The sequence below is a fragment of the Oncorhynchus mykiss genome, chromosome 12, assembly GCF_013265735.2.
Source record: "Oncorhynchus mykiss isolate Arlee chromosome 12, USDA_OmykA_1.1, whole genome shotgun sequence".
Classification (NCBI taxonomy): domain Eukaryota; kingdom Metazoa; phylum Chordata; class Actinopteri; order Salmoniformes; family Salmonidae; genus Oncorhynchus; species Oncorhynchus mykiss.
This window is the reverse complement of record NC_048576.1, coordinates 76,991,650-77,016,284: the sequence shown is the minus strand read 5'-3', so window position 1 is coordinate 77,016,284 and position 24,635 is coordinate 76,991,650. Positions and strand designations below refer to the sequence as shown.

The window sequence follows — 24,635 nt, the reverse complement described above, 5'->3', positions numbered from 1 at the left end:
AGCAGAGATCACCTGGCTGAGAGGGAGGGTTGTTTGGGTGGAGCACCACCACCTGTTAGGTGACGCATGGCTTCTGAGCTTAGGAAGCTCTCCTCTGGTCCAACAGGAAGGAAACTCAGGGGGAAGAAACACAGCCAGCTCTTTGTTATTACTCAGACTTATGCTCCGCTCCATTACTGCCCCTCCTTTCCCTATTTCTCTCTCTCTCTCTCAAATGTTTAAACCATGTCTCTTTCTCTCTATTGTTTAAACCATTTCCATCTCTTCTCTCCCTCGCTTATCCCCTGATTCCCCATGTAGGCCTCTCTCTCACCCTCAGCTTCCCACATGTTCCCCTCTCTCTGTTATATATTCTGACCTACTTTCTAATAAGAGCTACATTATATGGTTACATAAGAGCAAGACTGTCTCTGCAGTTGATACCCTGATACCACAGCTCTGCTGTGTTCTGTCTCACAGAGGGGGTGCTGGCACTGGAAGACACCACAGTGCCTGAGGCTACATATTTGGGAGCCCATAGGTCCTTAGTGAGAAATAATAGTCAAGTGAGCTCTTATTCCTTTGTCATATCTCCAGCCCTTACCTGCCTACCATTCAATTCCAGGACTCCGGCACTCGACTAAAGTGAAATTAAATAAATGAACACCCCAACATTTCGTTGAAATACTTTTGCCCTCAGAACAGCCTCAATTCGTGGGGCATGGACTCTACAAGGTGTCGAAAGCGTTCTACAGGGATGCTGGCCCATGTTGACACCAATGCTTTCACCTGGTCAGTCTACGTCTTGGAAAGAACAGATCTTAATGCTTTGTATACTCAGTGTATAAATCATATTGTTTATCTTATTTACATTATGACACTCCTCCTTATATCACATCAATAGACACACCAATGTAAGTGAAACTTGTGATTGGAGGTTGGGTTGTAACTGGAGAGGAGTGGGTCTGAACGCAGGGAGGGAGGGGTTAGAAGTAGACCTTGAGATAGGCCACTCCCCAGATCTATTCACTGAGCCGCTCTGGACCAGTTTGAGGGCTGTTATGTTGCGTAACCATTATGTAACAGAGTTTAATGGGACACAAAGCCTCTCATTCCCTCCCCCCTGCCTTCCACCTACTCACGTTTTTTTGCACAGTTCAATGTATGTCTATTGCAAGGAATGTTTTGAATCTTTCCATTCAATTCCAATGCTCTTTTGATTTGATGCAAACAAATACCAGGATATTAAACCATGAGCCATGTAACCTTTGGGTACTGTTTTCAAAACAGAGATTTGTATAAGTATGTGTTTATTTAATAGTGATGTTCATTCCATCCGTGTATGACAACAGCCATGCTAGAGGTTTTTTGAATCCGGGTTGTAGTTGTCACTTACCACAGCTGAGCAGGGGTTAAGTAGTGGTTTGGTCTCAAGTTCAATAACTGTATTTTCCTCACATAAAAACAACACCGAATTAACCATTAAATATACGTCTTTCATCAAACGAGTAGGTCCATATGTCTTTCACAACCACAGCGTGTGGTTCAGGTGTTGCGTGCTGTAGAAGCTGGGGGAATTCCAATCTATAACATTAATATCTGACTTTGATTTGCCCCTGCTGTGAAACCCAGAGGTGTCTGCAACCTGCCCCAGAAATGTGTGAAAAGGTTGCAGCGTGTCACACTGGACATGAGACAGGGCTGTGTAATCCTGTGGCCCCCTCCCACGCTGGCTGCTCCACTGACCCTCTTCCCCAGGCTGGGAGGGACAGCCAGGTAACTGGAGAGCCTTGTTTGTGCTTTGTTTGCCAGGAGGTCTATTCTGCAGGAATCATTTTGTGACCTGCACATCCAGTCCCCTCCAGCCCCAACCTCTCTCCTCCCTCCCTCCCTCCCTCCCTCTCATCTTCCTCTCATTCCACTTTCTCAAGTTGACCTACTTTTCTCCTAACCTGTTTATGCAAGCGACCACGTACGCCAATCAAATCAGGAAAAGGTCTAACACAGCAGAATCAAGACGAGTGCTGCAGTTGTCAGGGAATGTCACCTTGACACTATAGCAGGGTGACATCAGTCGCACCACCCAGACCAAGCATAGGATGAACGCAAGGCAAAAATATTTTGTGTGAGTTTGTGAAGGGCATTGAGGTGTCAGCCCTCAAAGAGCTGCTTTGTTTGCAGGCTTAGTCCAGGTCACTCCCTCCCTTTGTCTTTGTGTTGTAATGAACCTAACCTCGTTGTGTGTTTTGGGAGGGCAGCAGAGAAGATAGGAATGAGGAAAAGACGCTGCCCAACTGGGCTCTGCCTTGATTTCCATCCCCATGTATTCTTCTCATGACAGGTCTGCTGTGACACTGAACCTGGGCCTGGAGAGCTGGCAGCAGGGACAGACTATTTCTGGAACTATTTCTGCACTTACTTTGTAGGTCAGAGCCATGGACATGCCATGGAAGAGAGCCATGGAAGAGGCATGGACATGCCTGCTGAGTGAGAGCCTGAGAACAGGCTGTGAGTTATGTTAGGACTGGGCTTAGAGAAGGAGAGGAAGCTTGCCCAGTTTTCCCTCTGGGTAAAGTGGTTTGTGTCAGGTTGAATGAGGCCTTTATAAAGTGGACTGGGGCATAAGAGAGGTCCTCTGTTCCGTTGGGGGGGGGGAAATCTGTAGGTGTATGTCTGTGCGCGTACGTCTGAGGGCGTTTGTGTTTAGTGTGGTCGTACGGGTACATCTCTGTCCTGCGTGCGTAGGTCCGCGGGCCTATAGAGAGTTAGCGGCAGGAAGTAGGCCACTGTTACATCAGGTAGATCAGACTGGCGGTCTGTCTGTGTCAGTGTGTCACTCCAAAGCGCCTCTCATTTCAAATTAATCCTGTGTGTCAGGAAAGTAAGGAGCCCAGGGAGCAAGCTATTTGTGAGGACTGGAAACAGGGTGTCCCCACACCTGCTAAAAGAGATGAGGACTTCAAGAGTCTCTGTTAAACATGCCTGTGGTTACAAACAACTAGGTTAGGCTATCATTTGTGTCTTGCCTTAATTTAGATTGTGTCTGTCTAATCATTGTACCTCGCAGCTCCGCTTTGTGGCTGTGTTCAATTAGTAGGCAGTGATTCAAATGACCATAGAAGAATGTTGGTTGTCAGCAGCTGCTCTGGTATAAATTATAGTTTGTTTATTACGCTAGCTAGCATATGGTTATTATTATTCTTTGCAGTGTTATAACTAACCTATGAACCAATTTGTTTTCAGTATCAAGTGATAACTACAGGGAGGTTTTGGTCTTTATCTGTATGGCATATGCACAGCTGATTTTCAAACAGACCCATCATGAACTGTGTGTGACCCCCATAGACAAAAGTAAAGAAAGGAGAAATCTAACAATATTTGTACGATATGTTGAGAAATTCAACAACCTTTTTATTGTTTTCAATCTTGAAATGCATCCATCTTCCATGATAAATATTAGTGTCTTTACATACACAGCCATGTCAAAAAGGGGTGGTGGCGACCTAGACACCACCTACTGCTAAACACCACACTAGTCTCGTCTGCATCTTTTTTGTCCTTCTTGAATCTTTTTCATAAAACCATCAGCAAAAACACAAGCATCACTGATTTAAAACACATTGACAAAAGGGAGGATGGGGGTATGGAGCAAATACATCATCACGGTCTATAGGAGAAAGACACACGAAGATAGTAACAGAACAACACTTCAGAAAATAAAACAATGACATTAACATTACAGTGTTGTCAGAGAGTGAAAGCTTTACATTTATACACAAGTGGCAAAAAGCTAAACATGGCACATATACTTTATAAACTGTGTGGTACAGTGCAGGCTTCTCATTGTCACCCAAAACAAGGAAAATAAAGGCCGGGGGTGGATGCCCCATGTATTACACTACAGAGGCACATTAGAAAAAGGGGAAATCCCTATTTTATTAACAAAGTAGAGATTGTCCTTGGTTTTTACAAAACTTAATTGCAATAGCTCTTATTCTAAACCAGGTTTTTATAACGTCATGGGCTATTTGTGTAATATAGTAAATTAGCCTCTGTTTCAGAGATCCAATTACCTAGTTTCTGAGTTTAACTCCGTGTGTCTAGCGCACATGGATCGACATCAGGTTAGAAGCCTGAGGTTCTGAGCTCAGTGCATTGTGTTGATTTGCAGAGGAGACTAGGTGGCCTCACTCAGAGTTCAAATATCATACAGATATCATTTAGATGATATTACTATATTTAAAATAACTCTCTCCCCTATATGTCCCCACTTTACGGTTTTAACTTGAGCTTTTATACCTTAAAGTTTATACACATTCATATTTTAGTCTATGTTCCTATTGGCTTTTCTGCAGATGTGGGCATAGGAATAAATACATTGGGCTAAGAGATGGGAACAGTGGAAGTCTAGACTGTTGATGATGCTCAACTTTAGGCCAGCAGCCTAGTTCTGTCTCAGATTGACTTTGATTGAATGCTGTCTAAGATCTTAAAGATCTACTGCAATAACAGGGAAGCTGCATTTCAAAAGCTATCGGCCATGTTTCTGCAAACAGAGTTAAAGTGATGACATTAAAGACGTTTTAACTTAAGTGGAGTTTGCAACAGTAGACACAATGTGACTGTACAGTAATTCTGACAAAAACAGGATGATAATGTCCAAGTCCTTTCTTGCCTCAACAGTTTGTCACATTGTTGTGACATTTTTGTTTGTTTTATTCAAAAATATATATTTATAAATTATTGTGTATTATTTACAGTAATATACAAACCAAGTGCTTGAACAAGAAAGATAATGGATGGGCTGTGTGAGATCATGGAGATGGGAAGGGATATATGGATTGGTAGGGTTAGGGAAGAGGGATGGAATTTCTCATTTTGTTGCATCTTTGGTCAAGAATGTTCCCAGAATGTTGCTGCTATGTTTGTCTAAAGCCAGATGTGCACCATAGGAGGGGCAATGAAAGCTGACAGTATAGTTCCGATAATGGTCAACTTATATTCTCATTTGAAATGACCAACTGTGGTTTGACGAAAAATGATATGAAAGAGTTTCCTCCCTCCTCTCATTTATAAACAAAAGTCCTTCTGTAATTATGGAGAAGATGCAAGAACTGAAAAGTGTATATACAATATATACACATAGAATACTGTTCCCCCAGAAGTCCAGCCCTGTTTTGGGCTTCAGTACAGCTTTTTAGTCCCAGGACATGAAGGTGGTGTAGATGGGGGTAAAGGGACGATAGTGGATTGAGATTGAGGAGGGGAAAGGGAAAGAGCGTATTTTGATCTAAGGCAACATCAGAGACACCTCACAATGTAAGGAACCTCAACAAATTTGTGTTGCCCTCAAGTGTTCTATAGGCACTTAGTCTCGGCTGTTGTTATGGCGTCCGCTTGACGACTCCTTTCTCTCACTCTCCTTCCTTGACTCAGCTGAGGACGGCTGCTTATAGAACCCTGTGGGGGGCTGGCGCTCACTCTCCCTCTCTTTGCCGATCTGCTGCTGCATGAGGGCCAGGTAAGGGTGCTGGGGCAGGGGTAGGATAGAGGAAGGAGGAGGGGTGGTGGGAGAGTTCTGCTGGGTGCTCATGGCTTTGTGTTTGAGACGCAGTTTGTGAGGCAGGGCAGTGCCCTTAACCTCTGCCTGGGTGTCCCCGCTTTGGCATTGGGAGGAGCCCTGCGGGGAGGGCAGAGGGGACCCTGGCTGGTGTGAGACAGACAGGTGCTGGAGGTAACTCCCGGCGTCAGAGAAGGAGGAAGACGGGGACTCGTCGTCCGTGGAGGCATCCTTGTCAGAGCTGCGGGGGTCATTGTCACTAGAGGAGGTGTCTTTGCCTGAGGTTGAGTGTTCTTGGTAGTACCCCTCACTCCTGGCCCCGCCCTCATAGGTCAGTATGGGGGGCTCCTCGTCCTGGGTGCTAAGATAGCAGTGACTAGCCTGGTTGTGGTACAGGTGGGACGTGACGGCCTCCTGTTTTTGGAGGATGTCTGGAGCGAGGCCCGTCTGGGTCTTTTGCTCCTGTTGCAGAGCTCTGTACACCTGCCCTTCTCCTGCCTCGCTGTGGCAGTCTGAGTAGTGGTACGGAGGGGAGTCTAGTGTCTTCCTCTCCATCTGCTTGGTCACCTCTGCCAGTCTCTCTGAGCTCTCTGTGTGGCTCTCTCGAGCCTGGGCCAGATGGCTGGCCTGAGAACTCTGCTGTTGGGCTGTCTGTTGGTCTATGTCCTGCTGCCTTTGGCTCTCCCCAGGGTAGGAGGCACTACTGGAGCGGTAGAGGATGACACTCCTCTGTTGGGTGGGTGGAGGGACCTGACTGGTCTGGCTTGTGATGCTCTCCTGGTGGTGGTAGGAGTGGTGCTGTTGGCTGTGGTAGACCGACTCCATCACCTCCTGGTGATGTGTGGAGGACAGGCTATGGTGGACATTCAACATGCTGCTTTCAATGTCCATCTCCAGGCTGCTTTCCTCCTGCTTGATCGCGTAGACCGCAGGCTCTGGGCTGTCCCGGGAGGACCCGTCTGACATGTCTGAAAGGGACCCATGGGGGGAGTACGCCACCAGTTGATTATGCCCCCCCCCGCTGCCTGACTGCTCAGTCTCCGAGGAGTCAGAGTTCATCATCACCTGGGAGCTGCTGGAGTAGCCGCTGGAGTAGTAATTGGATGTGGAGGATCTCCCGTTGCCTCCATTGTTGCCTCCACTAGTGAGCTGCTGGCTCTTCTCCATGTAGGAGGCAGTGCTGATAAGGCCAAAGCGCAGCTTCAGCTGCAGCAGCTCCGTCTTCAGGCGGCAGTTCTCGTCATTCAGCACCATGACGCGGTTTTCCAACACCATGTCGTTCAGTCGTCGCTTCTCCCTGGAGCGTTTGGCCGCCTCGTTGTTCTTACGGCGCTTCTCCCAATAGGATGCATCCTTCTTTTCATCAGAGATGAACTCACGCTTGCGTCTGCAATTCATGCTGGGCTTGACGAGACGCCCCTGGCGAGAGGGGGTTCCTTGAGGCGATGGGAGAGACTCTTCGTAGTTAGAGTATGTCTCTAGGCTGTCCAGGTTATTTTCTGAGCTTGCTGATTGGAGTTGTGAATTCAGGCATTCCATTGTTGCACAGTGGAGGAAAGTTTGGAATATTGCTACAACCACTGGAAAGGAAACTCAAGGAATGGGGTGATAAGGAACAGTGGGATTCAGCTATATCTCACTGATTGAATGAGCTTATAGTTCAAGTGTCTAAACTGGCCAAGAAGATCAAGAAACGGTGGAACTCTGCGTTAATTCCCCTCATTTATCCAATGTATGTTCAGCCTTTCTCTAGGCAAGTCTCTTCAGCTTTCTCACAGAAAAGTGGGTCAAAGCTGCTTTGTAGAGAAGAAAAAAAAGAGTTCCTGGAGTGGAGAATGTGACAAGCTTCACCGAGCAATTCTCTAACCTTTTCTCTGTTTTGTTTTTCAATATTTTTGCGAGAGCGCTGTGCTGAGCAGACAGAGAAGTGCTCTACTGCTCCAGGCGTGTTGCAGGATGTAGGTCACTCAGTCTATCTCGGCTTGTCAGTCTCTTGGGAGCGGCGCTACCTCTCCTTCTCCAGTAGGTTGCAAGATGAAAGGCTGAGGAGACAAAGAAAGAAAAGGCAAAACTCTTAATCCTCGTGGACTGCTGTCGACCACTATGCATTCAGATTGAAGGAATAATATCTTCTTTATGTCATTGTTAATTAAATCCATTTTAGTTTTTGGCATGGCTGGTGATCAAAGAATTTTGAGGAATAATTAATAATACGCTCCTTCTCACATCCTTCTGCTTTCATCTATGTTCTGTATGTCTGGCTTTGACTGAATTGTTACACCTGGCAACCACTAGACCCTAGTAACCACTGTCTGACCTCATGGCCCTTCTATTGAGCTTCTCTGTCGATGGTCCATGACCCCTTAAGGTGTCAGCATGCTTCAGTTCGGCTGGCGCCTTGCCGAACGAGTGTACTTGCATACTCCCTTAACTTAAAAATACCTTCGCTTGGAAAACTAGAAAAAAAAAAGCGACAATAGTACTTTGTCCATTTTGAGACGCCGTAGTCAGTATACACTTCCTCAAAATAGTCAGAATGACTAAATCAAGAAATCTGTCATGAATTTTTACGTTTTAGCAGAGGAGATGTTAGTCGCACAATTGTACATATAATTGAGATGTTTGGTGCAGTATTTCTGCATGAAATGTGCATGAAAACGATTCCGTACCCTTACACAATGTATGCACAAACTCTTCCGAACTGTTTCGTCTGGGAAGCATGTGGACGCGTTTAGCCCTGCATGTTGACGTTGACTTGCATGGTGTAATAAACATGAGGCAAATATAGTAGTTTCTTAGTTACTATATTTTTCTGTGTAAGACATTATACATTTGCTATTTGTGACATTGTTCCTCCGCCTTTGTAATCACAACTGTGTGTCTGGCAACCAAGTCGAGAACACATGATTACCATGTAAACTCAGAAACAGTAACACTACCAGAAATTACATCATTCGAACACATGGAATGATTGGAAATTGAATTTGTAAGCTTTAAACAGCCATTTTTGACTTATTTCATGGCTGCTCTTAAATAGTATTTCAGGCAAATGTATTTTAAGAGCCAGAACAGTGAATCACCCAGGTGCAGTGGGTGTAGGGTTCCCCTCATTCCATTTTAGAATTCTAGGTCAGGAACAAAGATTCCAAAACAACCATATTAAGAAACAGCCCACTATGTTTACATAGAAATTATCATGAATTGGAGAATTTACTGTAAGTGTAATAACCGTAAAGATTCATATTATATTTGGACAACCAGTCCCTGGCGGTGAACGAAGACAAAGGTTCCCTGCCAAGGAAAAGCGGTGGAGAGGGCACTGGATTTTAAGGTAAGGGCGGATAAGGATATGGGGGGTTAATTAATGAATATAGGTCAAGTCTCAGGAAGGAGGGGGGAGGAGAATGTGCCAAGCTCTCTTGAATTATGACATCAGGGTGGTCAGCCTCATAACTATGAAGTGTCTGGGAACCTGCTCAACAGGGACTCTCCTGGTAATGAGGTAAACAGAGATAGATGTGCCACTAGCCAAACCTCTTAAGTATGATTTTCATGAATAAGCCAAATGGCTTTTCCAGTGTCTCTTTTCATGTTTCCAATTTGTCTCTGCTGGTTGTGTACCAGTTATTTTATCTGTGTTGCTGACTAACTGGTTCAATATCAATTCCATTCCATACAGGTGACTTGAGGTAAGCAAAAGAATTCAACAGGCATCGAGGATGGATTCTTCCTGGAACATTTGAGAACTCATTCAGACTGTTCCCTTGTTCCATGGTTCCATTAAACTGGTTTTGTATGCTTTAAATTAAATTACATAAATCAAATTAGTTGCTGGCCAACAGGAGTTGTTTCATCCCTGCCTCATGTACTCTCATTTTCTTAATGAACAACATGAGTTGAGACACACTGATCCTCTTTGCCTCTGTAATCTCATAATCTGTCTTTTCCATGGGTTATATTCTCCTTGGAGTCTGGGGCAAAATTGCTCTACACTTTTCAAATGTGGGTTCAACACCAATTTCTCTTTCCAGGCACAATTCAGCAACAAAACGAGCCAAATCTAGATGGGATATTACAGCCCTAGTTTTTAAATTCAAAATGTTTTGCTTCCAACAAAATGACGACAACCCTTCTAGGTATGGGTCATTTGGGTCCCAGTGGAGACTAAATAGGGATACAGGCTACGATCATGCCTGGAAAAACAGTTGAGACAGGGCCTGATCTTGCACTGCTAAATGCAGTACTTTAAGGTCCTCATTCCCACAAGCCATTTGTGTGTGGCTTAGGGGTAGGAGGGAAAGAGTGGAAAGACCACAGAAACCAGGGACCACTCAGTAAACCCTGGCTCTGACTAGTGCCTACACGGCATGCTGGAATATAGGTCAGTGGAACCACGGGTGAGGCAGGGAGAGAGAAACAGAGAATTAGAGCGTACTCTATTTATAGAGGTGAAAGATGCATGGAGAGAGGGACAAAGATTGCGAGAAGGTAGACAAAAGACAGGGGAAAATGAGCTCAGATGATAGCACCTCGCAGGATGTAAACAAACGGGGTACTGTACCAGCGTTAACAACATATCACCCATGGCAACAAATGTTTTTTTTTTATTAAAAAAGGGGGGGGGAAACTAATCATGTCAACATCAATCCCTCCTGATCGAACAACACACTTACACTGCGCAAACAGATTGACTTAAAAAAAAACTAAGCTGCTCATCTCCTCTGCGGGCGGCTGGAATTAGCTGGAGACATGAATGGAGCTGGAGTGTTTGCCGATTAATGCATCACAAGCTCCTAGTCTCCCACTACTGCTACAGGAATAGAGCATCATAATAAGTGTGTATCCCACCCGAAGCACAGCGTGCCACCCTTACCTGATAATCAGAACATCTAAGCATCAAACCTACCCACTTCAATAGTGTATCTTATAACTAACCGCAGGGTACTGAAATAGTGATTGCCAATGAAAGGTTAATGTGTTTTTATGACAAATGTAGTGTGACCTGCCAGAACAAATGTCAAATAGTAAGAAATTCTACTGCTTCCCTTTTCACCCATCTAATATGCTTACGAGGCTCTGTGTTTCAATGGAACACTCCTACGCTTGTGGTAGACCATAATGAATTCCATGTCCAATTTCATGATAAAAGGTGAACAAAAAGCTGCATCTCAGAGTATGAATCTGTTACTGATAGCTCTGTTTAACATTAGCACACATCCTGGTTATACTTAATAAATATAAAGTCATTCTACCACAGGAAAGGGCTTGGTTACATTTGTGAAGTGATCAAAGAGAATCTAAATGTATGCCATTTACAATTATTGGGTCCAAACAACCACAAAGCTATATTTGGTGGGGCTTGAGTGCAAAAGCTGTTTTTTTGTTGAGCTCTTAAAGTAATGGGAGCAGGTGTAAAATAAGGAGGAGGCCCCCAGACCGCAGTGCCAATTTTCACTGAGACTGAGGAACTGAACTGCCCCCACTGGGGAAGAATGCAAATAGATGTATTTTTCAAAAATTCCAAGTAGGGTTGGGCCGATATATGAGTAAATAGAATAGGGACATTTGACATTGACAATATATTGTGATGTGCTGTATCAATATGTTGAAAATTAAGTCTAAATGAATTAACTAAGCCTTATTTTTTCCCAGTCAACACTAAGATTATTTAATGAGAAGGCGACTATACCAGTGTAAATAGGTACAAAAATGGCACAGTCTAGAATGATTTAGTCATTAACGGTGCAGAACGATAATATCGGATATCGCAATATTTAGAGTAGCACATCGTAGAAGGGGTCTCCCCAAATATCGTCCAAGAATGGGTTTATCTTCCCAAGAAAAAGTACACATTCTTGGACATGCAGGCGGAGTTCCAAGCCAACTCCTTGTTCCATAAACACAGCCATATCAGCCTCCGTTAAACAGGGGAAAAAAGGAGTGACCCAGTGCAGTCCATGTGTTTCCCAGTCACATGTGCTCCCTTGGCCTACTTCTCTGCCTCTCCCTCCCAGCCACAGCAGCACAATAACAAAGCACCTACTCTATCCTTCATTATCTTTCATTGTGCCAGGAAACCCTGAGAATGTCAGGCGGGTCAGGATAAACCCCACTCCACATTGTTTACCATCAACTACAATAGGAGTGAAACAAGACATAGTGCACGCTGCTCTAGTGAAACAAAGGTAATATCATCCTCATGATAATTAGCCATGTTATTACCATGTTTTTAGCAATAGCCTACTAATACAATAAGGAATATAGTAGCTGATCATTGTATTGCAATTACAAGCAATTTATGGAAAGGTTCATGAATCCTACAGAAAAGGGGTGTAGCGCAGAAAGGTGAGGATTGAAGAAAATGTATAAAGGCTAAATGAATATGTTTCTAATTGTGTATCACTACGATATGAAGGAAACCCAAATGTATAAAGGCTAAATGAATATGTTCCTAATTGTGTATCACTACGATATGAAGGAAACCCAAATGTATAAAGGCTAAATGAATATGTTCCTAATTGTGTATCACTACGATATGAAGGAAACCCAAATGTATAAAGGCTAAATGAATATGTTCCTAATTGTGTATCACTACGATATGAAGGAAACCCAAATGTATAAAGGCTAAATGAATATGTTTCTAATTGTGTATCACTACGATATGAAGGAAACCTAAATGTTTATTTGGCGCGTTTATCTGCTGCCCATCAGTGTTTCTGTTCTGCATGAATGGGTTGGGTGTCTTTGTTACGCCAGCTAGGATTCATTTTGGTAGGTTTTTATTCTGGTATTATAGGGGGCTCTGCAGCACATCCCCTCCCCGTTATGACTAATGCAACCTACACTTGGAGCTGGCATAGTGGTCCACCTTATGCGCCAAAAAATTAGCCCTCCTCAGCAACACACAATAGAGGCTTCCGCTGATTGCGTCATCTCCCCTACCTATATATGTTTTAATTACTTAAATGATTTATTATGCAACCCGCACCATTACTACAGCCTTTAGTGCAATGTGTTACAAAAATTGAACGCATAACCAAATGCTTTGCGTAATTTCCCATTGTGCATAGCACACCTGTACCATAGGCTATATTCTAAACTATATGGTATTGATGAACTTTTCGTGAGATATAATTCCGGTATGACTTTTCAAGAAAACATGAATAGTGTGAATAGCCTACACCCTTACCGCGGCACCAAAAGTAGGCAAGACACAACTGCGCATGCCATCACCAAACAGCAAACGCATGAGCTGCGGGCACCGGGGGCACTCATTCCACAATCATTCCCACATGCAGTGTGGGGGTACTTTCAACATACAGACTGAGCAGGATAGTCTTTTATAAAACAAGTTACAACAAGTGTGTGTGCAGTATTAATTATTATATGCATGTAGCCTAATAACTGCATAGGCTAAACGTTGAGATGGACAAGCAGCGCGCAACAGTGATGCTGATACGGAATTGGAGACTATAATGCACGTTACATAGTTGCTGTAGAGCGTTACATTGTCTAAAATGGTTTCCCAATATAACTAATAGCCTACACGGCAGGCACATATCTACGTCACATCACACGATTTTTAGCCCCCTTCAACATACCACTACTCTTTGTGGTGTCTCTGAACATACCATTACTCTCGGTGGTGTCTCTGAACATACCACTAGTCTTTGTGGTGTGTCTGATAAATGTACCTTTTGCATATTATAACAGATCCCCGGGGAAATCATTCAAGGCAAAAGCAAGTTTCTTGCACATAGCTTGTTTCCCTGTTGCATTCGCTACCCATAGGCTAATCCAACAACTTGTCAAGACTGAGATAGGCTCACATTTGACCCAGCAGCCTAAATAAGGACAGAAATAAACATGCCCAGTATATCCAGCTCACCTTACAAAAACAGCCAATACTTTAGACTTTCATTCACATCCAAAACAATGTTTTCAGAGATGTAGGACAGCACAATATTCTAGTAGCCTTACTCTATATTCAGTTTGCCCCACTGAGCAGGGGAAGGGTTAACGGGTTGGCTAACCTTTCACAAATTACTACATGTGATGGAGAGAAGTGTGACCTCAGACCATCATTGCCTCAGACCAGACTGGTCTGATAGACTAGATGTAACATAGTAAACGTAAATCCGGGACACTCAAATAAATGCATGTTACGCTTGGTATGGTTACAAACACAGATGGTTACTTATGGCAAAAACAAAAGTAGTGTGGATGGGTGGGCGTAAAACGCGAACGTCTAGGAACCCAAAGGTTGCGTGTTTGAATCTCATCATGGACAATTTTAGCTAATTAGCAACTACTTTTAATACTTGTCAACTACTTAGTATATTAGCTAACCCTTCCCCTAACCTTTAACCTAAAGTTAACCTTATCCCCAACCTTAGCCATAACCCCTAGCTAGCTAATGTTAGCCACTTAGCTAATGTTAGCATTAGCCACCAGCCACAACTAACTGCAATTCGTAACATATTGGAATCGTAATTTATCATACGAAATGGAAGATTGATCCACAAATGAATACATACCATACGAAACACAACGTACTAATTGAAGTGTCCTGGATTTAGTTGACCATTTTTACGTCTAACCCGGAGTCCAGGTGTAGACCGACAGGGAATTTTTTCCAGTTGCCTCCCATGGACTCAAAGCCTTACCATGCCGTTCCAAGTCTTAACAGTGTCATTTTAACTCACAAGCATTTCAATTACAATGTCATATATATATATATATATATATTCTTTAGTAACAAAATTATGGACATTTATTTCAGCAACATAAATTAATTTACCAATTGTAAATTATATAAAGACAGTTCTATATAGTTATATATATATATATATATAGAACTATATAGAACTGTCTTTATATAATTTACAATTGGTAAATTAATTTATGTTGCTGAAATAAATGTCCATAATTTTGTTACTAAAGAATAGAGGAATTTATCCAAAGAATAATACTTTTAACGTATTTCAAGTTATTGTATCTTTCAATATTTTCACAACTCTACTGTGATGGGGGGAAGTGAAGCTACTCCAAATAAGTGTGTCTTCTGTGGCCCCTGCCACCCAGCGTTCCTTGTTCTGAAGAAATTCCATGCTCCCCTTCTCCTTATCACCCCCCTCCCTATACATTCTGCCACTAAATAGGGGGAAAACGCCTCGCCTTGACAGAACATACATATGGTTCAACGTCCGTCACCAACATTATAAACACTTCCCGTTGTGCCAAAATGTTTGCAACAATGTATCAGTGAATTTGAAATTCATGCAAAACAAAAATGATGAAAAGTTTAATCGAAGTGCCACTAAGTAACACAGAAATTGGTATTATTAAACAATTTAATTTAATTGTTTTCAATAATAATAATTCACATTATACACACGAATCGACGGGACATTTAAAGGCAATCCATATAAAAATAAATGCTTACCTTGTATGTGTAAATAAAAGCCCACCGTGCGAAGTCTAATATAACATCCACGCTTCTGTTCAACAATTCCTATTTCCGACTACTATCGAATTCAAATGTGCGATCGTCCTTCAAGTACAGTGCGAGCTCTGTGATTAGTGCCTGTATGTGAGCATGAATTCTGTGTCGCTTATTTTGAATATGTTCTCTTATTACGTTAGAGACGTGCTACAATTTCCTCCTCGCTCTCTCAATGTCTCCAATTGTATGTTAGTAGGTCAGTAGTTGCATAACAGAAGTCTTTGGGTGCCTAGTCACGTTTTGTTTCTCGCTCGCGCGCTCCGTATCTGCCCCCTCCCCTTTCTTCTCCTTCGAATACTGTTGCAGAGAGGTGGGGAAGAGGAGAGAGGGGAGGGAATAAGTCAGACTTGCTGAGATGTAGGGTGAGATACCCCTAATTAGGTTAATAGAGGGAGAGAGAGTGAGAGAGAGACTTGGACAAATGGAATGGTGGGGAGACATTTTTAGAAACAAGCCTTCAGCAGAAGATATATAAAGAAACAATTGTATCCAACAGCTGTTGTTTAGGGGAGAAATGTGTGCCCCTTTATTGAATGGATAGGCCTAATTACTCCAGACGGCTCAGTTTCGCCCTTTTAAATATAGCTTTATTTTTTCAGCTTTATTCTAATGAGCAAACCAAAATCTATTCACATTGTCCCTCATTAGCACATGAGTAGTTCTTTCTTCATATTCAGAAGAATGAATGCATAACCTGCCTAGCCTAGGCTTTAGCTTAACATGGAGCAGGTGACATGGGTTTGAATCTAGTCGGACACATTTATCAGGAGCTACAATGGTCTGTTACAATTGTGACATGGCCACATACAATTGTGACATGCACTTCGCTGCAACCTGGATTCAGGGGTGGACATAATATAGTAAGTGAAAATCCAGGACACTCAAATTAGCTGTTATGTTTGGTATGGTATGTATTCATTTGTGGATGTCCATCATCCATTTCGAATTACATTTCGTATGATATGTTACCAATTACAATTCATATGATATTTTAGGGGTTAAGGTTAGGGTTAAGCACAGGAGGTTGGTGGTACCTTAATTGGGGAGGACGGGCTGATAGTAATCTCTGGAATGGAATTAATTGAATGGTATCGAACTCATCAAACACATGGTTTCCATGTGATGAGTTGTTCTCTCCTCAGCAACACCTTCTGTGAGGTTAAGGTTAGGAGTTCGGTTAAAGGGTTAATGGTAGGGTTTGGGGAAGGATGTAGCTCAAAAGTATTAAATAGTTGCAAATTAGCTAAAATGTTCAAGTTGTTTGTGATGAAATTCGAACACGCGTTACATGCCCACCTATCCACCCGACAAAAAAAAATATTAAAATGTATGCACTCAAGTCGCTCTGGATAAGAGCATCAGCTAAATGACTAAAATGTAAAAAATAAATAAAATGCAACCAATCCAAACGTAACATGTCATGCTAATTTGAGTGTGCCAGATTTCCGTTTACTATTTTACGTCTAGTCTGAGAACAGGTTGATCACTCATGCCAAACAAGAACAGGATGAAAATGAGTTTTAGTAATTTGTAGACACATTGCAGTAAGTTGTCTGATTTTGTTGTGACATTGGCTCTCATTTCCAGCAGCTGTAGCCTTGTGGTTCATGCATCTGGTTACGGTTTTTGCATAACCGCTTGAATCTCAAGAGCTCAGTACCTCATTCTCATCTGATAGAGACATTATACTGTAGGCTACTTTATTGGCATCCTTCTTCTTATGACACACGATTTGTCTTGTTTTGCATTACATGTACAATGCACACCATTCAGTAAAGAAAGTCTTAGTTGATCATTAAAGCCCCCTGTCGTCTTACACCATATAGAAGGTAGCAATTTACATAGTTTTAAATACACAATTGTAACACATTGGTTGAATTTGTGTGTTTTTGGTACTTCCCAAATAGTGAACTAAAATTTGACTGCAATTGTATTTATTGCTGTTATTGCCAGTTCAGTAATGTGTTACTCAGTACAGTAATGACAGGGTGAAATGATTGAAATGGAGTTCAGACTTTTGGAATGTAATCTGTGACCCTTGACAAAAATTGTTTGTCTGAAATATCCATATCCTTTTGCTCATTTAATGTGCATCTTGACTTGGAATGAGCAATATATCTTAGGCCTATGTCCTAGCTGGATATGAAGATGCCATGTAGCTACAGCAAGGGGAAGGTTGACTGCTCATTTTCACTCTCATTCTTCTTTTTTTCTGGTAAATGAATTCCTGGTGGGACAGGCTCATGGTTAGGAGGTAGACTGTGATCTCCTGTGCTTTGATGATTACATCCTCTTCCTCTCTCCAGTCCATCTGCCCTCCACTATCTGACCTTACAACCTGTGCCTGTTCTGTCTTGCGTCAACAGAGAGCCATGGAAACAACTGGAGCGATAACGGTATTATTTAATGCATTTTGTTGTGTCCACGGCAGTTTTGATTGGAACAAAAGGACTGGCTGAATGCCTAGAGGGCTGTTTCCAATTGCAGATGCTTTTAATAGATCTCTCTCATTATCTTCAAGGCCCTGGTTACTTCTCATGTGGCCGAAGAGAGCAGCAGGGAATGGAGGGTTGAAGTCTGACTTCAGGCTCAGTCTTTGTTCAGCATATGCTCTCTGTCTCTGTCTTTCTCTCTCTCTCTTTCTCTCTTTCTTCAACCGACCCACTTGAGCTTTCAAATGCACTTTGTGTATCTACCTGCAATGCCATGCATTTTATTGTGTATCATTGTGCTATTGAACACAGCGTCACAGACATAAGTGCGCCTCCATATGCCTCATTTGTTTCACAAATGAGCAGGTTGACTCACCATTCGTGAAAGGTTTTCTATGTGTTTCTTTGTATTGTGGATAATGAATGGAGGTAGCGAGCATGCAGCAATACCTTCCTCATGTCAATGATAGAAACAACCTTGAGAGCAAATGCATATAGATGTTTCATTAATTTGGGTCATATGGAGGCTTAGAGGATTGGTCCTCATTTTTCTATGTCTATTAATTGCTGTTTACCTGAAGATGCCACTCATTGCCTACTCTATGTCCATCTCATCATCTGGAGAGAACCCCAAACATGGACCAAGCACCGGCATGCTTCCATTATACCCCTCTCTCTCCCATTCCTCTTTGTTCAGAGCTGAAGCATTGGCCGTGAACTTGACGCACCCCCCCCCCCCCCCCCCACTCCCTCTGTACCCCACCCCACCCCACCCAACCACTCCCCCTCCTAGCTACGTATGCATAGGTTCCCATGGCAACTGTCACACTTCCTGCCTAGCAACCGGCGTTATCTCCCGCTGAAAACAGCGGGGACAGAATGGAGAGGGGAGTAGCAGGGGGGTTGCGGTTTAAGGGGTGTGTTATTGGGGGTGGTTGTGTAGTAGTGTGCTGATGCAGTAGTAGCTTCATTAACTAGCCTCACTCCTCTCCTCCACCCCCACCCGTCCTCTTCCTCCCACTCTCACTACAGGAATCCCCAATTTGACTGAGGAACCTGTGAAGCCAGCTGCAGGTTGAGGAGAGCATCTCCTTTGTAATGAGATAGGAACGTCACAGGGCTCAGTGAATGGAAGATGTTCTGCACCGGTGGATACATGGCGCCTCTACAGAGTTCTACTGTCAGCTTGTTTTCCCTTCATCTTGATTGATTTGACTTGTTTACATTGACACACATGCTGGTTTAGGTAGGCCTATCTCATTCAATGTAGGGTTTGGTTACTAGGGGCAAATAATAATTAAATGACTTGATGGTTTGAGTGTTGTTATTGAGTGACATAGCAAATAAACCTTGGTGTAATTTTGCCACTACACCTGCACCAAATAAAATCTGCCACACTGAAATAAACACACAGGCTACTATGTCACTATCTGTGTGCTCTGAATGACAACAATAGCACCATCAGCTAGCCTACTCAACAAATGGTAGTCTGTGCTGCCACCTAGTGGTTTCTAAAGTTATTATGCTGTTATATTTATTACCGCGCTCTGATCTGCTTTGGTTTGTCAAGGGATTTCATATGGGAAATTAACAATGTTCAGACAAATTATAGGTTTAAAGGGTCATTGGTATGACACATCTTAGACTAAGTAGGTAAAGCTCTTAGTAAAGCATCTGCATGATGAGTGAACCTATGGGTGCCGTGCAGGGAGTGTAATTAAGTTTGTTATGATGAAATCTTATTTCGTTAATGTGAATGTGTCTTCAGGCCCAGTCTAGCTCATACCACCCACATCCCCTGAAATCCCCTGTAATGATTATAATTGCAGTTTCTCTGTAGCTGTGGCCTCTAATACACACTAGATCATGACTGGCATGCAGACTCCACCCCTCAGGACTCGTTTGCTCCTGTCTGGATAGACAAAGTTCTATAGTCTCACCTGTCCAATCTGTCTGGCTCTGCTGCTCTTCCTACATACTTAACTCTGTGTAAGTTAGGTCTCAGACAGGAGAAATATGTGACAGAGGATATTCAATAAGGTTGAATATTCTAAACGGTTGACTTTAGTGTATACTGATGAACTATGTTCTCAAAGGCTGCTACTAAATCCCTGAAGAAATCTTTGAGTCATTGTAGAACAATTACTCCACCTGTTAGATAATGTGAGACAAAGCAAGATACATATTTCCACAGTGTAAGTGGAGACATTTAGACTGCAACATGTTGTTTTCTCAGTGACTTAATACATGGAGGAAATCTATGATAATGCATGCTTTGGTGGATATAATGGTGTCCTAACAGTGGGAGGATCAAGTGCAGGGGTGGGAAATCATTTTTGCTCGAGGGCCACATTGGGATTTCAAAATTCAGCAGAGGGTCGCACACATTTTCTTTTTACTCAAACCTCCTGCGGGTCAGATTGAATGGGCTCACAGGCCGTTGCCCATCCCTGATACTGTATGTTGCCATCCCTGACCAAGTGGCTGCTTGACTTTTAGAGTATTAGAAAGTGTATAATCAAAACGAGACGAAAATATTTAATTTCAAAGATTTATTCACGAGTACAAAAATGTATTTTCATACAGATATTCACAGAACAACAAATATTTTCATCACTTAGATACAGTTTACAGTGCATGTCGAGTAATTACACAGACCATGTACTCTTTGGACAAGGCTAACAAACAGTATTCAACTGAGACATGAAAACACTTTCACTAGTTGCCAGACACAGTGTGTTGTCCTACATGAAGCATATCACATTTCAACGATTGACATGGTGTGTGTCTGTCCTCACAGCTATGCTGTTGACTGTGCAATGGAATGATAGAGTATTAGTTGATTTCCAATTGTCATCATCCAAAGTCCATTGTGTTGCAATACATTAAAGAGATGCCAATAGTTGAAAGTCCTCATTCAGGGACTGGAGACCGTCACCTTTCAGGTTATCTGTCCTCAGTGCCCTTTCTATGGTTGTGTTTACAGTTTAAAAGAATGTGGTGTTCTTTCCTCATGCATATTCAAAACCAATTAGTGCCAATGCCACAGCACTAATAATGAGTTTGTTGAAGCTCCAGTTGAATTACAGTGTACATTAGTTCAGCACCAGTTCACCTCAATGTCTCAATCACTGACATTGCTTTTCTGTGGCCTTGAGAAGCAGCATTGTTGTACATGCAGAGTGGAGATGACTGTCAATAGTACAGCATCCTCTGGAGAGGTGAGGCAGTGTTCTCTTGTGTCAGAGTGTTTTTGAGGGTCTCACAGTGTGTGGGGCAGAGGGCCACAAGTTAACCAACACCTATAGCTTTGTGCTTTCATAAGGTGATGATGGGACTTGTTACAGAAACTGTTCTCAATTGAGGCGCAGATAAGGAGTCTAGGAGTTTAGGATTTAGGAGAAGAAAATCAGGACAACTCAAAATTAGAGGGTAAAAATACACACACTCATAAATATAAAGGTAAATAGTTTGAATTGAGGATATGGGGTGGATCATAGTCCAGTTGGCCCAGGGCATTGGTTTGCCACTGTAGCAGCTCAGCGTGCCAAGGTACTGTTGTGTTTAGAGTCTCTGTTTCCCTCTATCTCATTTTCACCATGTGTGTGTGCTTATGTTAAGTTAGTATGCTAGCTCAGATTGAGCTTCCTCTTCTGGGATGGGACAGTTTACCGAGCATCCACTGACCCAGTCCTGGGCTCAGTTCACTTTAGCCAGCAGCTGCTCTGAGAACAGCTTCTTGAGCTGGGCCACCTCTTCACTGAGGGAGCTGAGGTGGGACTTGAGGACATTGTTCTCTGTATAATAATGAGACTCTGTCTGGCCCTGTAGGGGTGTAGGTTGGCCATACTGAGTGGACTCTTGCTGTTGTCGCCCCCTCCGGGTCTCCTCTCCCTCCTGCTTATGTGGCCAGACTCCTGCCCCCTCAGCTCCACCCAACATGATGTGTCCGTTGACTGCCTCCCGGGGACCGTCTCTTGCTCCCATTGACTGTGTGGGGCTGTGCCTGTTGTCCTCTCCACTGCTGAGGATCTTGAAGCGCATTTTGTGAGGAAAGTTCTTTATGCCCTCCCCAGACTCCACTTTCCCCATTATCACTCTGGAGAGCTCCCCAGGGAAGTGTCCACTGTGGTGCACCTGGGCCTCTGCAGGGGAGTGGTGTAGCTCGTAGCCCAGCTCCTCTGCTCTGTGTGGGGACAGTTTGCCATGATCACTCAGTCGGTCCTCAAAGGAGAGGGGGCTCCCTAAACTGGAGCTGCCAGGGGTGGAGAACCCAGAGTCCTCTGACATGCTGCCAGCGTCCCTGGAGCCTTGCATGCTGAACTGGCCCCCGGGGGCAGCAGGGTGGCTCCCTGGTCCACTGTTCAGATAGTAGTGTGGAGCCAAGGTCTGTGGAGCACAGGGGGCTGCAGGGAGGGGCAGGATGGGTGTGTTGGAGGGATCTTTGACCAGGCCGAAGCGGAACTTGAGAGCCAGCAGCTCGGCCCTGAGACGTGCGTTCTCCTCCAGCAGTGCCAGCACGCGATTCTCCACCACCATGTCGTTGACGCGGCGCTTCTCCCTGGAGCGCTTGGCCGCCTCGTTGTTCTTCTTGCGCTTGTCCCAATAGCCGTCATCCTTCTTCTCACTGGGTATGAACTCACGCTTCCGTCTGAGGGGGTTCCCAGAGGCGGGCGGATCATTGGTGCGCTTCAGAGCAGAGGTGCGTCCGAGCAGAGAGCGGGCCAGCAGGCTGCTGGAGGTCAGGATGGACACGGCCTCGTCTGTGAAGGACAGGGTCCCACCAGGTGTAGAACTGGACTCTCCACCGCTCTGCTCCCTCATGTCTTGAGAATCTTCTTCAAACATCTCACTGGTCACACTCATGGTTTTGCTGTGTTGAGATTTACTGTTCTTCAGATAGTGTCTCAAAATCCAGTGTCGTGGAATGGTATGGCGGTAAATTGTTTCAATACCCCCACCTAGCGTTCAAAAGAGGAAGAAGAAATGGAGAGGGGGATTTAATTGTTATGCAAGACCAGTTACAACACAATGTTATGTAACCCCATTACATTTTTCCAGTTAAACTGGAGCTACTTGCACAACAAGCCCACATGACTCTTGAATAAGAACCATGATGTACTAAGTGCTAGACAGACATCTCTTTTGAAAATGTTTACAATATAATAATCAAAGTGGGCTCCTGTCAGTCTAAAGGTTAAACGGTTAATTATAAGATCTATATTTCTTAAATAAAAGCTTTCTTTAGAATTGGGAGGAAAAAACAATAACATTTTAGCCTTATATTTATTAATTATCCCTGTCCTGACCCAATGACTGGAACTGGAGTCGCTTCATCAGACTAAATCAGTGTTAGCCTACATGTAGGTTAACATAGTGTTATATAACACACCGTATCAATATCTAGAAAAATCCCCGCAATGACCTGTATTGATTGCTTTGTTTATTTTTGATTTGACTAAAACAAAACGGCTTAACATTTTCAGTTAACGACCAGACGTTATATCTTTCAGGAATCGAATTGCCTCAATGACATTTATAAGAGCACAAGCCTAGTTTGCAAGTTAATAATAGTCCGCGCCCTACTGCTATTCCCTCCGTTCATTTACCAATGGTTCGCTGTATAGATCGAACTGTTAATTAACCTAGCTGCAGTACATCCCTAAACGAATGCTGAACTGGTTCTTCTCTAAACCGTTTAGAGGATGTCATTCTACATTTCAGTCAGATATACAAAGGGAACGAAATAACGTATTTAAACAGCAATGAAAGTTTCAACAAACTATTGCAATGAAGGTCCTGTTAAGCATAATTACATACCTGTTCCACTAAATCTATTCAGATCATCTTAAGTCATCATAATTCTGTGACTGTAAAGTTATCTACTGAATAGATCACTGGCGAAGCCTAATAATGACATTTGTGGAGTAGTTGTGTGTGATAAACATATATATTATATAAATATATTTAAATTTATTTTATCTAAAGCTGATTCGAAAGTTGGCTGTAGTTTTCTTTACTTGGTATATTTGATATTATTTAACCTCAAATCATCGTAGCCTTCATAATTGATAGGCTTCTGTTGTAGGCAACATTGTCACATTTCTGCTCCTTATGCGATTGCCTATTCTCTGTAGTATAATGAAGGCACTGTTGAAATACACCGCATGAGTGTAAATTGTGAAATTACCTTGAGTTGGAGTCTCGTTGTCTCAGAAAAGCACCGATCTTTCAATTAAAGAAACGTGTCACAATGTAACAGAGCGATCATAATAATTCAGCAGCTTCGATTCAGCACTGGGTCATCGAATACACAGGATACTTTGTTTCCTGCACGGTGTAGGCTACTGTTAGCCTACTCAATATTAGGCTACTAGTCTCTCTGACACCTTGTGTCTCGCGTTTCTGCTCCACTTGGATTGCTGCAGCTCCTATTGGTTTCTTTCCCGGTGAAGTTCAGCGGAGGACGTTTCCTATCCTCACTTGAACCAATGGGCCGCATATGTGTGGTGCGCTCACTGAGACCGCCTCTCTCCATGCCAAGACCCACCCCTGTCCTGGCAAAGGAAAGCTCACATAACGTTATCCTGCTCATGCATCATCAACTGAACTCGCTAGCCCATCCTTTCGTAACAATTAAGTAATATTGCCAACTCTGGCTCCCTCTCACTCCCCCTGCAGATTTCCAATAGACCTATGATCTTCAACCAAACATCAGCTTTAGGGACGGCATGCTCGGTTTCACGTCAAAGTGAGTGATAGATCAGAGTTGTTGGAATAGAATTGAGAAAGAAAATGCCAGCAGTCATTATGTAAGCATTTGACTGAATCCATTCTCATTATAAAGGAGACATTCCTAAAAAAAAAAAAAAAACTGTAGATGTCTGGAGGGATATAGTGCAGGGAAATACTCTCTGTTTTTTATATGGCTTCTTATGAAATGTTCCATAAAAACAGCAGAATTCAGCAGTCACATGAGCTTTTAGAGTGGAACATACTGTATGCATCAGTCGAATGACCACCAAGCATCTTATGAAAATAAATCCTGGGTTTAAAAAAGTCTCTCCTGAATTAGTTTCAAATCCAGACTATAGGCAGGCAACAGCTTGAGACTTTATGACATTCTTTCCTCCATGTCAGTCTTGTTCCTATAGGATTA

The 24,635-nt window shown here is 43.1% G+C and overlaps 2 protein-coding genes across 3 annotated transcripts; both read right to left on the bottom strand.

The window, feature by feature from the left end:
• Window positions 1-3,356: 3,356 nt before the first annotated feature.
• nfil3-2 (nuclear factor, interleukin 3 regulated, member 2) lies at window positions 3,357-15,325 on the bottom strand. Of its 2 annotated transcripts, none has more exons than XM_021625023.2 (2): window positions 14,985-15,325; window positions 3,357-7,581 (listed from the first exon to the last, which is right to left on the bottom strand). In XM_021625023.2, exon 2 carries the CDS (start codon window positions 7,076-7,078, stop codon window positions 5,348-5,350), a length of 1,731 nt encoding a protein of 576 aa, XP_021480698.2. In that variant the 5' UTR covers window positions 7,079-7,581; window positions 14,985-15,325; the 3' UTR covers window positions 3,357-5,347. The 2 variants fall into 2 exon arrangements, with proteins under 2 accessions (XP_021480698.2, XP_036794434.1); XM_036938539.1 differs by lacking the exon at window positions 14,985-15,325 and adding an exon at window positions 14,077-14,204.
• Window positions 15,326-20,013: 4,688 nt separating this feature from the next.
• On the bottom strand, window positions 20,014-24,365 carry LOC110538297. The gene is made up of 2 exons (XM_021625025.2): window positions 23,667-24,365; window positions 20,014-22,437 (listed from the first exon to the last, which is right to left on the bottom strand). The coding sequence occupies exon 2, from the start codon at window positions 22,340-22,342 to the stop codon at window positions 21,176-21,178; it is 1,167 nt and encodes a 388-aa protein (XP_021480700.1). The 5' UTR covers window positions 22,343-22,437; window positions 23,667-24,365; the 3' UTR covers window positions 20,014-21,175.
• Window positions 24,366-24,635: the final 270 nt, after the last annotated feature.